Genomic DNA, 11,686 nt, shown 5'->3' with positions numbered 1-11,686 from the left:
AGAAGAAGAAGAAGAAGAAGAAGAAGAAGAAGAAGAAGAAGAAGAAGGTAGCAGGAGGGGAAGAATGAAGGGGGGGAATTGGAGGGGGAGATGAACCATGAGAGACTATGGACTCTGAGAAACAAACTGAGGGTTCTAGAGGGGAGGGGGTGGGGGGATGGGTTAGCCTGGTGATGGGTATTAAGGAGGGCACGTTCTGCATGGAGCACTGGGTGTTATACGCAAACAATGAATCATGGAACACTACATCAAAAACTAATGATGTAATGTATGGTGATTAACATAACATAATAAAAAAAAATCACTAGCAAAAAAAAAAAAAAGAAAGTAAGAATAATGGCTACCATAGACTATTCTAACAAAACTTGAAGATAGGCCTCAAAAAGAACAATATGATGGATAAATGAATTTACTTCTTGCCTGAACTTTTTATTAAGGAAAATAACAAAATCTAGGCCTTCAGAATTTAGCATTCATAATGCCCAAGATACAATAAAAAACTAGGTATGTGAGGAAGCAGGCAAATATGATCCATAATGGGGAAAATGTAACTTGTAATCAGGAGAAAAATCAGAGATCAATAAAATAGCAGACAAGGACTTTAAAACACCTATTGTAAATGTGTTGAAGGATTTAAAGGAAAACACAAATATATTTAGGGAAGGAGTAAATATTTCAACAGAGAAATTGAAACTAAAAGAAGAAACAAAATCATTCCATAGATTCAAAATAATTCTTATTAAAATTAAAGCTGATTTTTTTTAAAAATCAACAAGCTGATTCTAAAATTTATATGGAAAGTAAAAGGAAATATGTTAGCCAATAAATCTTGAAAAAGGAAAACAAAGTTATTTTACTTATACTGTTTGGCTTCAATATGTATGATAAAGATCCAGTAGGGAAGTCTGTGATTGTCCTAAAGACGGGCAAATAGATTAGTGAAACAGAATGGAAAATCCAGAACTAGAATCACATTTGTATGATCAATTAGTGTTCAACCAAAGTAGCAAATAAATTTAATGGGGAAATGAAAATCTTTTCAACAAATGGTGTTGGAACAACTGGGTGAACATTAACCTTGGCCACTACCTAACTCAATACAAAAAATTAATTTGTGTTGGATCATAAACCTAAAACTTATAGGTAAAATTAAAGTTTCTATGAAATAAGTCAGTCAGAGAAAGAAAATACCATATGATTTCACTCATATGTGTAATTTAAGAAACAAAACAAAGAGCAAAGGGGAAAAAAAAAAGACAAAGGCAAACCAAGAAACAGACTGTTAACTATAGAGAATAAACTGATAGTTACCAGAGGGGAGGTGGGTGGGAGGATGGGTTGAATAGACGATGGGATTAAGGAGTGTACTGTGATGAGCACAGGATGATGTATGGAAATGTTAAATCACCGTATTGCCTTTATCATACATATTGAAGCCAAACAGTGTAAGTAAAATAACTTTGTTTTCCTTTTTCAAGATTTACTGGCTAACATATTTCCTTTTACTTTCCATATAAATTTTATGTAATGAAACTAATATAACACTGTATGTTAACTAACTGGAATTAAAATTAAAACTTTTTAAAAAAGTTTCTAGAAGACAACATAGAAGAATATCTTCATGAGCTGGAAGTAGCCGAAGAATGTTTAGACAAAAGTCAGAAAATACTAACAATAAAAGAAAAAAAATGATTAAAAGTATTCAACAAAATAAAAAAATCTGCTAAACAAAAGATATCATTAAGAAAATTAATGCATAAGCAAGCCAGCAACTTACATAAGTTATGGACAACATATATATCTGACAAAGGAATCATATCCAGAATATGTAAACAACTTCAACAACTCAATAATAAAAACAACTAATAAAAATGGGCAAAATACTTGTATAGGCACTTAACAAAGGAAGATAATTAAATGGCCAATATAAGCCCTTGAAAAAGTATTGAAGCACATCAGGAACATTGAAATTAAAACCACAATAAGACAAGACCATCTACCCACTAGAATGGCTAAAAATAAAAGGATCAATGCCATAAAATGTTAGTGAAGATGTGAAGTACCCCAAAACACGTGTTCATTGTTTGTTTGGGTGCAAAATAGTGCAACCACTTTGGAAATTGTTCTAGGAGTCTTTCATAAAAATTAAACATACACCTCCCTTATGGCCCAGAAATTCCACTTCTAAAAATTTGCCCAAGAGAAATGTGAACATATCTACAAAAAAAATACTTGTATATGAATGTTCATAGTATATCTATTCCGTTATGAAACTGAAAACAACCCAAATGACTCTTTCTTCATAAATTTGCGTACAAATTGTGGAATACTTACACTTATACTACTCAATAAAGAAATATTACTTACAAGGAAAGAAAAAAACCTCTTTTACTTGCTACAGCATGGACAAAACTCAGAAACATGCTAAGTGAAAAGAGTCAGATACAAAAGAGAACATACTGTATGGTTCCACTTACATGAAATTTTTGAAGGGTCACATTTGCTTCCAGTCACAATTAGTAGCAAGGACTTTATTTACCCTCCTGCCAGAAACAACAATAAGAACAACAAAAACAAAAGAGATGAAAATGAAGAATGATCACTGAGGTTTGAGAAACAAGAAATGAGCCCTATGATTGCCCCAGCTTACCACCTTAAGAGAATTTCCAGGCCTTAGTGCAAGCTGTGGAAACTCAGGGAGAGGTTGCCACTTCCCTGAGTTGAAGAGGTGGAGTTTGGAATTAGGGGAGGCCAAAGTGTCTAGAATCCACAATACAAAGTACCAGGGAGATGAGAGCCACATAAGTTCCAGAGCTCACACAGGACTCGCAGTATTTCCTGTTCCCATCAGTCAGAGTGGGAAACTGCAGAATTCATAGGCTATCAATAGAGTACTCAGAAGTGTTTTGCCTCAATAGTGAGGCAAATGCTAACTGCTACTTTGGTCCTAACTAAAAAAGTTTACAAGCAGGACCCAAAAGAATCATAGAAGGGTTTTCTAGCACCTAGATTTCCTATCGGTACTTAGTGATCCCCAGAGTTGTTTTGAGTTTCAGGGCCCTGAGAGGGATGAAGGGGTGCTGAGTGGGTGGGAAGTGGGCTTACAGCCCCCTTTTCATGCACATTTTTCTGCCTTCAAATCATGGATTGGATTTCTGGGAAAGGCTTAAATTGGAATAAGTGGTCCTATGTCTAAAAAATTTACAACCACTGTATAACAGTTTGGATACAGATTATATCATGGAATCCTTGTCTTCAAGGATCTGTGCTCTCTGGACTTCATGGTCCCTTTCATGTACTCTGGTCATTGCACCCTCCCCAAGTCCTCCTGATGTTCCTCACTAGATGAGGGTGCTCTGTCTGGACCCATTCCCTGCCACCTGATCATTCTGATAAAATCCTTCTTCCTCAAAGTAAAGGGAAAAAGCTTATTGACATTTCAAAATTTTAAAGCATGCCCAGAGGAATTCTGGTACTCAAGGCATCACTGAAGAAATCCTGCTTTCTATGGATGAGAGATTAAGTTAATTTCCTGCTCAACCTACTTAGAAAAAGGGGAAATTAAAATAACTGTGAGACAATATATTTTTACCAAAAAGTTTGACCAAAATTTAAAATGTTGATAAAATTAATGCCTGAGAGTATAAATTATTTACATGCATTAAAGGTGAGAAAATGAATCATCACAGCTTTATTAGAACAGAATTTCAGCAATATTTATAAAAATTTATAATCATCACATTTTCCCACTTTAATCCAGTTTACACCGTGCTGTGTCTTTCCTTTAAGAAAACATGTATATTTGCCCAAGAATTAATGCTCAGTGACTTTAATATCATTTCTAGTAATCATAGCAATGTATGGGAAACAATTTATGTGTCCATCAGGAGTAAAATGGTTAAGTTAAATACGGCACATATGCAGTTTAGAATACTTAGAGGAAGTTAAAAGAGTGAGGTGGACCTATATCTGATCTCATGGAAAGATCCTGCATTCATTTCCATCAGTGACAAGGGCAAGAGGCAAAACAATATATACACTGTTATTATGTATATTATGTTATTATATATATTATGTATTATATTATATTATGTATATATTATTATGTATTATTATGTTATTGTGTATCATGTTATTATGTATGTTTAAAACTCACAGTGTATTTTATAGCACATCTATACACGGAAAAGTCTAGAATAAATTTTAAAATAACACATGGATTTTTATTTTTATTTTTTTAATTTTTTTTTATTTTATTTTTTTTAAAGATTTTATTTATTTTTTTGAGACAGAGAGAATGAGAGAGAGCACATGAGAGGGGGGAGGGCCAGAGGGAGAAGCAGACTCCCTGACGAGCAGGGAGCCCGATGCGGGACTCGATCCAGGGACTCCAGGATCATGACCTGAGCCGAAGGCAGTCGCTTAACCAACTGAGCCACCCAGGCGCCCCTAACACACGGATTTTTAATTGTGGTTACTTCTGAAAAGAGGGATGAATTTTGGAGGGATGTAGTAAGGAAGAGGAATTGTTATTTATCTATATGGTTAGACTTTGGGGGCAATGGGAGTATTGCACTATTACCTAACACCAAAATTTTCCTAAGAGGAGAATATAGAGATGAGAGTAAGTGGAAGAATGTTGACTTTTCTTATCGAGGATAACCCAACTGCCATGGAACCATTTTCCACCTACTAGAAGGACTCCTGGGTTTTTAGGAATTCTGTCTATGTACATGTTTGCTTACAAAGTGATTTCCATGAACTTTTTCTCATCTACTACTTAATGGAGGAAGCTTGGGTTTTGACCAACAAGGTAAAGTCACTTATTGTTGAATGTGGTCAGTGACCAATTCAAATAATTCAGCCCATTAAAACTCTACTGCAAATATCAGGATGGTTTCTAAAATCTCCTCTCTAACTTTAGTGTTATATCCCAAGAAACACTAGGTTCTGTGCCAAATCAGACTCTAGTCACCAGCAGATTTGAAAATACTTTGAGAATGTGATGGAGGCACCTAGGGGAGGTGAGGAGGTGTATAAACCTCACTGTCAGAACTACACAGAAGGGTAATTGCTGTCAGAAGGGGGCCAAGGGGAGGGAGGGGGGCTGCAGGGAGTTGCAATGCTCTAAGTCAGGGGAGGGCGGGGGATAGTGGTTCTCTGTGCCACCAGGCGCAGGGGCAGCCTCCAGAGGAGGACACACAGGACAGCTGGCCAATGGCCAGGTCCCAGTTTGGTCATGAGGGCCACTGGGAAAGTCCCAGGGGAGGGAGCTGTCATGCAGGAAAGTGCCAGGACTGCACACAAGTGCTGGGACCAGGGCAGCGCCAGCTCTCAAGGGACCCTGGGGCGAGGGGCAGGAGGATCCTAGGAAAATGAACCTATGGCCAATCCCCAACTTGTCCTTGATTTTCATTTACACCTTCCTTCTTTAGGCCTGCATTTAGTACTTCAGCCACAGGGTCCTTCTTTCATTGCCTGAGAGCCATCATGGAATAGTGAGAAGAGAAAGTAATTAAGAGACATGAGTTTGATGTTATGCTGGGAGGAGTGAAACTGTGGGCTCCATTGGAATAAGACCATAGCTTCAGTCCCAGCCCCGTCATTCATTGTGTGAACTCAACACATTACCAAGCCCTGTCTTCTAGGACTGTTGGAATGTGTACAATGTATGTGAAGCGCATGGCACAGTGAGTAGTGTGCACTGAAACTTTAAAGAATGGCAATTATTGCTATGACTTTTTTGACCCCAGATACTACTAAACTTCCGTTGAAATTTTTGGTTTTTATTTTGTTGTGTTGTTTTAGTCTAGGAGATGTCTGACAATATTCAATGCTGTAGGATACTGTACACCAAGTCAGCCAAAAATTGTGCTTATCAAGAAAAAATACCTTAGTAAATCATCCCACTTAGAGCATATATTATTTAATTTGGATGTTGGGGAATCTTCCCCATCTGGATGCAACTCAAAGCTCCTAAAATGTGTGTCAAGAACCAACTCCTTCCCTCCTTCCCAGTTGCCCTTTGATCCAAATCACCCCTATTTTCATTCATTTAACCCCTACCAAAATCAAACCCTCCCTTATAGTTTGCTAAATTTTACCCAAGATAACCGCGTTAAATGCCCTTTGAATGGAGCAGGCTCTCTTTCTCCCAGCCCACGGCAAAGAGTGAAGCACAATGGTTTTTTGGCATCTAGCCTGAAGGAAGTATTACCCTTATTTATCAGAAACTCTGTGGTGATAATATGGATAAAATACCTAGTTTTTTTGCGCTCTGTTCACTTGCATTGGGACGAGAGCACGGGGCACCGGCAATCCCTCCCCAGGTAAAGATTAGCATCTGGTTTATCCATGATCCCGAAGTGGCTGCTAAAAGCAGTTCTCCATTGAAGCTTAGTTCCTCAACTCTGTGATGCACCACCCAAGGGTCTGGCCCTTGTTCACCACCCTCATACCCTCCTGTGACCCACCACCCATCTTAACTTAAAGTTACCTCCCATAGAAGGATTTGAAGTTTCCCAGGGCCCCAAATTGCCTTGCCTCAGGACATTTACACTTGACTGCCTTCATCTGGATCTCCACCTCCTCTCCCACCTAATCCTTCTTTTCACTTTTTTTTTTTTTTTTTTTGTCTTAGAGTGAATCTCACCATCTTCCTTTTTTGGGTGGTGCCTCGGTCTTCTTTTTCTTACCATCCCCCATACTACCGTGGAGTGTTCCAAACAGAATATGCTCAGTTGATGTTTGAGGAATAATAATAAAAAAATAGGCTAGTAAGCAAATTATTATGATTTATTTTCTCCTACATTCTTGAATAAATGAAGCAAGTTCAGGTATATAACCTTTATTTTACAGAACAGCAGAAGACAAGGAATAAGGAAAAACCAAAAATCTTTTCCTTTTTTTCTCTATTTTTTAATCCCAGCATTTTGTTGCTAACTTCTTTCACATTTCTAAGGAAATAGCTATTCCAATGCTATGTTTTCTTGTTCCAGATCACTAAATAAGATGGAAAGTTACCCAGTTTGTTTGATAAAATAGCACAACTCTTACTCTTAAATCTCATAAATAGCATTAAATATGTAATTAATATCATTCATACACTTATATTGTGAAGCTAATTAAACTTTTTTAAAAAGAAACATTTGAAAACTTTGAACAACAAAAGATAAATTTATAAGTTATTCATGTAGAACATATGATATGCACTATGTTCCCTCTAGCACCACCTAAGCCTCACACTACTTCAAACACAAAGTGAGGAAAGTGCTTCAGGTTTCACTACAGGTGGGAAAAGCTGCCAAAATTGGCCCTGGGGCGCACATTGGCCAGGGCACCAGTACCAAGCAGAGCTGCAAATCTGGCTCCGCCTCGCTCTTCCTCATCTCGCAAAGCCTCTTCATACCAGGATGGGAAGGCACTGGGGACCGTATCGTGGATCTTGGCCAAGAACTCAAGGACTTTCATCTTGCTGGTCTCAGCGTGGGCTCTCGGACCCCACAGGAACTCATAGCATGGAGGATCACTGTTGGCCACCTGCTGGTACTGCAGGTACCTTTCCTGCACCAAATCTTGGGTGATGAGCTTCTTGGGATCCCCATACATGAAGTGCTTCCTTTCAGCATATATCCCCATCACATTAAGTACTTCCCAGATATCCTCTTCAGTGGCCCGGTTGCCCTTCATGAAGATCACACAGAGGATAGTCATCAAGAGACCTGTCTTGGGCATGATCTCTTCACCTCTCAGCCTGTCATCACAGGTGCGCTGAAATTTGCTGACAAGGGCATAGCAGTGCCTGGTAGGGTCGACTTCCTTCAAATCAATGCCAAAGGCCAGCACCATTAGCTCAGAGGCTTTCCTGAGGATCTCATGGAAGTGCTCCTTGTGCTTTTTGATGACATACTTCATCATGTCTTCCTTTGTTATGGGCTCCCTCATGTTATACTTGCGCAGCAGGAATTGCACCAATAGAATTGCCTTGTCATCTAGAGGGGTTCTGCGGTAACGATCAGTGCTGGGCTGTGCCTGAGAGGTACTTGGTCTTTCCTCATCTTGGCTCTTGGCACCTTCATCAGATCTTGTGTGTGAAACCCCTGCAGAAGTAGTGGTAGTGGATGGGGCTCTACGGGACCCCTGAGATTTTCTACCTGACCCAGCAGCTGAAGAACTCTGGCCATTACCACCAAAAGGAGGAAGGGGGGAAGATGGGGGCTGTTCTTCAGCTGCTGCAGTGGCCTGAGCATCCTGGACACCCTGAGCCTCACTCCGGGCCTGACGGCGTTTCTCACGGGCACGAAGCTTACTCTTCTGCCCCCGAGGCATGGTGACACTGGTTAGAGATAGTAGGCAGTAGTGTGGGCAGGAGGGCAGGCAATGAGGGCACCTGGAGGAGGGAGAATGAGATAGTGTGTGCACCTTCAGCAGAGACATTCCACCTTGTCTTTAACCAGAGCCGCTTTTACGGGCTTCCATGAGAGCACTGCTCTAGGACCCCACAGGGCTTCTTTTCTAATCAGTCTGTTCCCTGAGCACCTTGCAGAAGTTAGAGTGTGCCTTAGGCTGCAGCTTCCAGCCCTGTCTGGGTCAACTTGGGGCTGAGAGCAAGGCCTGGCAAGTTACCGGCTCTGTGTGGTTCCCTCTGTTCTGAGGTGGAGAATTCTCTCAGTTCACATTTACCATCAGCCTGTCAACTGTTGGCAAGGCCCCCCCCCCCACCCCGCCCCCCGGCCCCGCAGCTCTGAAGCTAAACTCCTTACACCAATGACCTTACCGCCCTGAGATTCTTGCAAAGCAAATGAGGAAGAGCCTTAGATGGCCACTTCTGCAGCAGCCTTCCAGAGCTGACCATAGGAGCAGGGTTTTATAGGATCCCCATGGTCCTGGATGATTAGGGTTTTCAGTGCTCACTCATGTGCCCGCTCCGGTTAGACCAAGACCCCCACCTCCCAGAGTTTGACAGCCCTGCCCGGGGCCTCCCAGGGTAGACTGCAGGGGTAGGGGCTTGTGCGGGGTTGAGAATACCCTCAGTCCTCACTCAGGGTCTTCTCCGTGACTCCGAAAAAAGCCTGGGTTGTTTCACTCTGTTGATCTGAGTTCACCAGCCTGAGATCAAAGTCTTCATTCTTTGAGACCCTCAGAGGGAATTGAGGGGGCGTTGGGCCTAACAGCCAAGCCTCGGGCCTCTTAGCGCGGGGACGGATCAGGGCAGAATTCCGTGAGGTTTCATTTGTTCTGGGGGGGGGCATGTTCCCACAGTTCTAAGTAAGGATCCTCACCTTGACTCTCAGCATTGCCTCCCTCTTCTGCAGACTTGAGGCTGCACTCCTCAGACCTGAGACCCTGGAGGTGGAAGTCAGTCAATACCTCATGCTGACAGCTCTGCTCTGTGCTTCCCAGCAGCGAAAGCAGGGGTGCGGCTGTGTATGGGTTTCTCTGTTCTTGGGGTGTGTTGTCCTTTCTGTCCCCAGGGTGGAGGCAGGGAGTCCTGACTCTTGGCTGGTTCTTTAAAGGCTCCCTGGGGAATACCAAATTCTGAAAGCTGTGAGCTGTTTCCCTCCTGCAAACCTGGCAGAAAATTGATGAGTCCCAGGCTAGATATGAGATGGGGAAGTTGCAGTGTAAGGCAGCGTCCTAGGACGGGTGGTACGCTGTAAGAGGAAAAATACACTGGCTCATAGTGTTTGCCAGCCAGACTTAGACTTGGGAAACTTCTACTCTAAAAGATCTGTTTTCGAAGGAAGAGACTGAGCTGCACAATTTTTGAGACTCAGTTCTTTCCACGTTGTCTAACATTGCTCAGTCCAGTACAGTAACTTTTATTTTATTTTTGACCCTCATTCATAATAAGAAATATATTTACATCTTTAACAAGTGTGCATATGTATGTATTTTTTTCATGAAATAATACCTACCCTTGTTAAGTGTGATTCATTCTTTCTATTACTTATATTTGATTATAATATTATTTTTTTTTAAAAGGCCAGTCCTTACCCTTTAAGGAGGTTTCAAGTGGTTACTGCACAGCCTCTGGACTCATACTGTTTCAAACAACCCCAAACGTTGATGCTGCCCTGATATTAACCCCATGGTCCTGGCCATTCAGCCTCGGAAGAACAGCCTTACCTCCCTTCACTAAAGCAGTAGAAATTCATTATCCTAGGGCACCCTGGAAGAATCAAAGGGTCACCTTAAAACCTTTCCTCTGACCAATCTTGTCTTACGGCTACAGACCAGTTCCAACTTCAGGGCCTGCCCACATACAGTTTCTAGTTCAACACAGACTTAGTCTCTCTCAGGAATTTCTCATCTATGTTGTTTTGCTGTTGCTAAGACTATTCTTTCATTCTCCCTTTTATAGTTTCTCTAGGGTTGATTTCAGGAAACAGCAGTCTGAGCCTGGTATCATCTCGGAAGCTGTATGTGAGGCAGTGTCTTAGCATGCTCAGGCTGCCATAATGAATTACCATAGACTGGGTGCCTTAACAACAAAAATTTATTTTCCTGGGGTGCCTGGGTGGCTTAGTTGGTTAAGCGTCTGCCTTCAGCTCAGGTCATGATCCCAGGGTCCTGGGATGGAGCCCCGCATCCAGCTTCCTGCTCAGCAGGGAGCCTGCTTCCCCCTCTCCCTCTCCCTCTGCCACTCCCCCTGCTTGTGCTCTCCCTCTCACTCACTCTCTCTGTATGTCAAATAAATGAATAAAATCTTTAAAAAATTTATTTTCTCAAAGTTCTAAAGGCAAGTAGTTCTAGATAGAGGTGAGGGCAGATTCAATTTCTGGTGAGAGCTCTCTTCCTGGTTTTACATTTGGGCACCTTCTTGCTATGTCTTCACATGGACTTTCCTAAAAATGCACAGAGAGAGAATGATCACTGGTGTCTCTTCCTCTTCTTATAAGAGTATCAGCCCTATTATGCCCTTTATGACCTTATTTAACCTTACTAACCTTCCTAAAATATCTCCAAATACAGTCACATCGGGGATTAAGGCTTCAATATATGAATTGGAGGTTGGGGGAAATGGCACAATTCAGTCCATAGCAGTCCATATTTAAATCTGTAAATAATTTAAGGAGAATTGACATCTTTACCATATTCTTTTTCCCATGAATAAATATAGTGTGCTCTACTATTTATTTGGGACTTTTTCTCTAAGTATATCAGTACATATTTATAGTTGTCTCCAAAAATATTGTGTACATTTTTATTAGATTTCATTTTAAGTAAATTTTGGATATTGCTGCTGTTGTTTTGGGATATTTTCTATTAATTATCTTAATTAGTTATTGATTTTGTGTGGCTAGGCACCCAATTTTGGTAATCTTTTATACAACTGCTTTGGAGTATCTTATTCATTTGAATATTTTGTGCACTGGTTCCTTTGGATTTTCTAATTAAGGATCATATCATCACCATTTATTATCTCAATCAATATTCCTTTTTCTTATTTATTTTGCTACTCTTATTCCTCTTGTTATGTATTTCAGTCCACCTTTAAACAATATATACAGTATCATAACATCTGCATCTTTGTCCTGTCTTTGATGGGAATGCTTCTAACATTTCACATTTATATATATAGTTTGCTGTAGATTTTAGGAAATAGAAATTCTCTTCAAATGCTATTTTGCTAAAACTTTTTACATGAATTGGTGGTAAACATTTTTTCAAAGGCTTTTTATCC

The 11,686-nt window shown here is 40.6% G+C and overlaps 1 protein-coding gene across 1 annotated transcript; it reads right to left on the bottom strand.

Annotated features, from left to right (window-relative positions):
• Positions 1 to 7,284: 7,284 nt before the first annotated feature.
• On the bottom strand, positions 7,285 to 8,328 carry LOC118005893 (melanoma-associated antigen B18-like). Its single transcript, XM_034998303.1, has 2 exons — positions 8,175 to 8,328; positions 7,285 to 8,072 (listed from the first exon to the last, which is right to left on the bottom strand). The coding sequence occupies exons 1-2, from the start codon at positions 8,326 to 8,328 to the stop codon at positions 7,285 to 7,287; spliced, it is 942 nt and encodes a 313-aa protein (XP_034854194.1).
• Positions 8,329 to 11,686: the final 3,358 nt, after the last annotated feature.

This window comes from Mirounga leonina, unplaced genomic scaffold (assembly GCF_011800145.1).
Source record: "Mirounga leonina isolate KUSES-001 unplaced genomic scaffold, KU_Mleo_1.0 Mir_101595, whole genome shotgun sequence".
In the NCBI taxonomy this organism is placed as follows: domain Eukaryota; kingdom Metazoa; phylum Chordata; class Mammalia; order Carnivora; family Phocidae; genus Mirounga; species Mirounga leonina.
This window is presented reverse-complemented; position numbering and strand designations above follow the sequence as displayed.

What these genes read in the sequence shown, in the direction of transcription:
- LOC118005893 (XM_034998303.1), bottom strand. Translation starts at nt 8,328, where the DNA reads ATGCCTCGGGGGCAGAAGAGTAAGCTTCGTGCCCGTGAGAAACGCCGT. An exon ending in TTTTGGTGGTAATGGCCAGA is followed by an intron (nt 8,073 to 8,174) that starts GTTCTTCAGCTG and finishes GATCTGATGAAG; the next exon opens with GTGCCAAGAGCCAAGATGAG.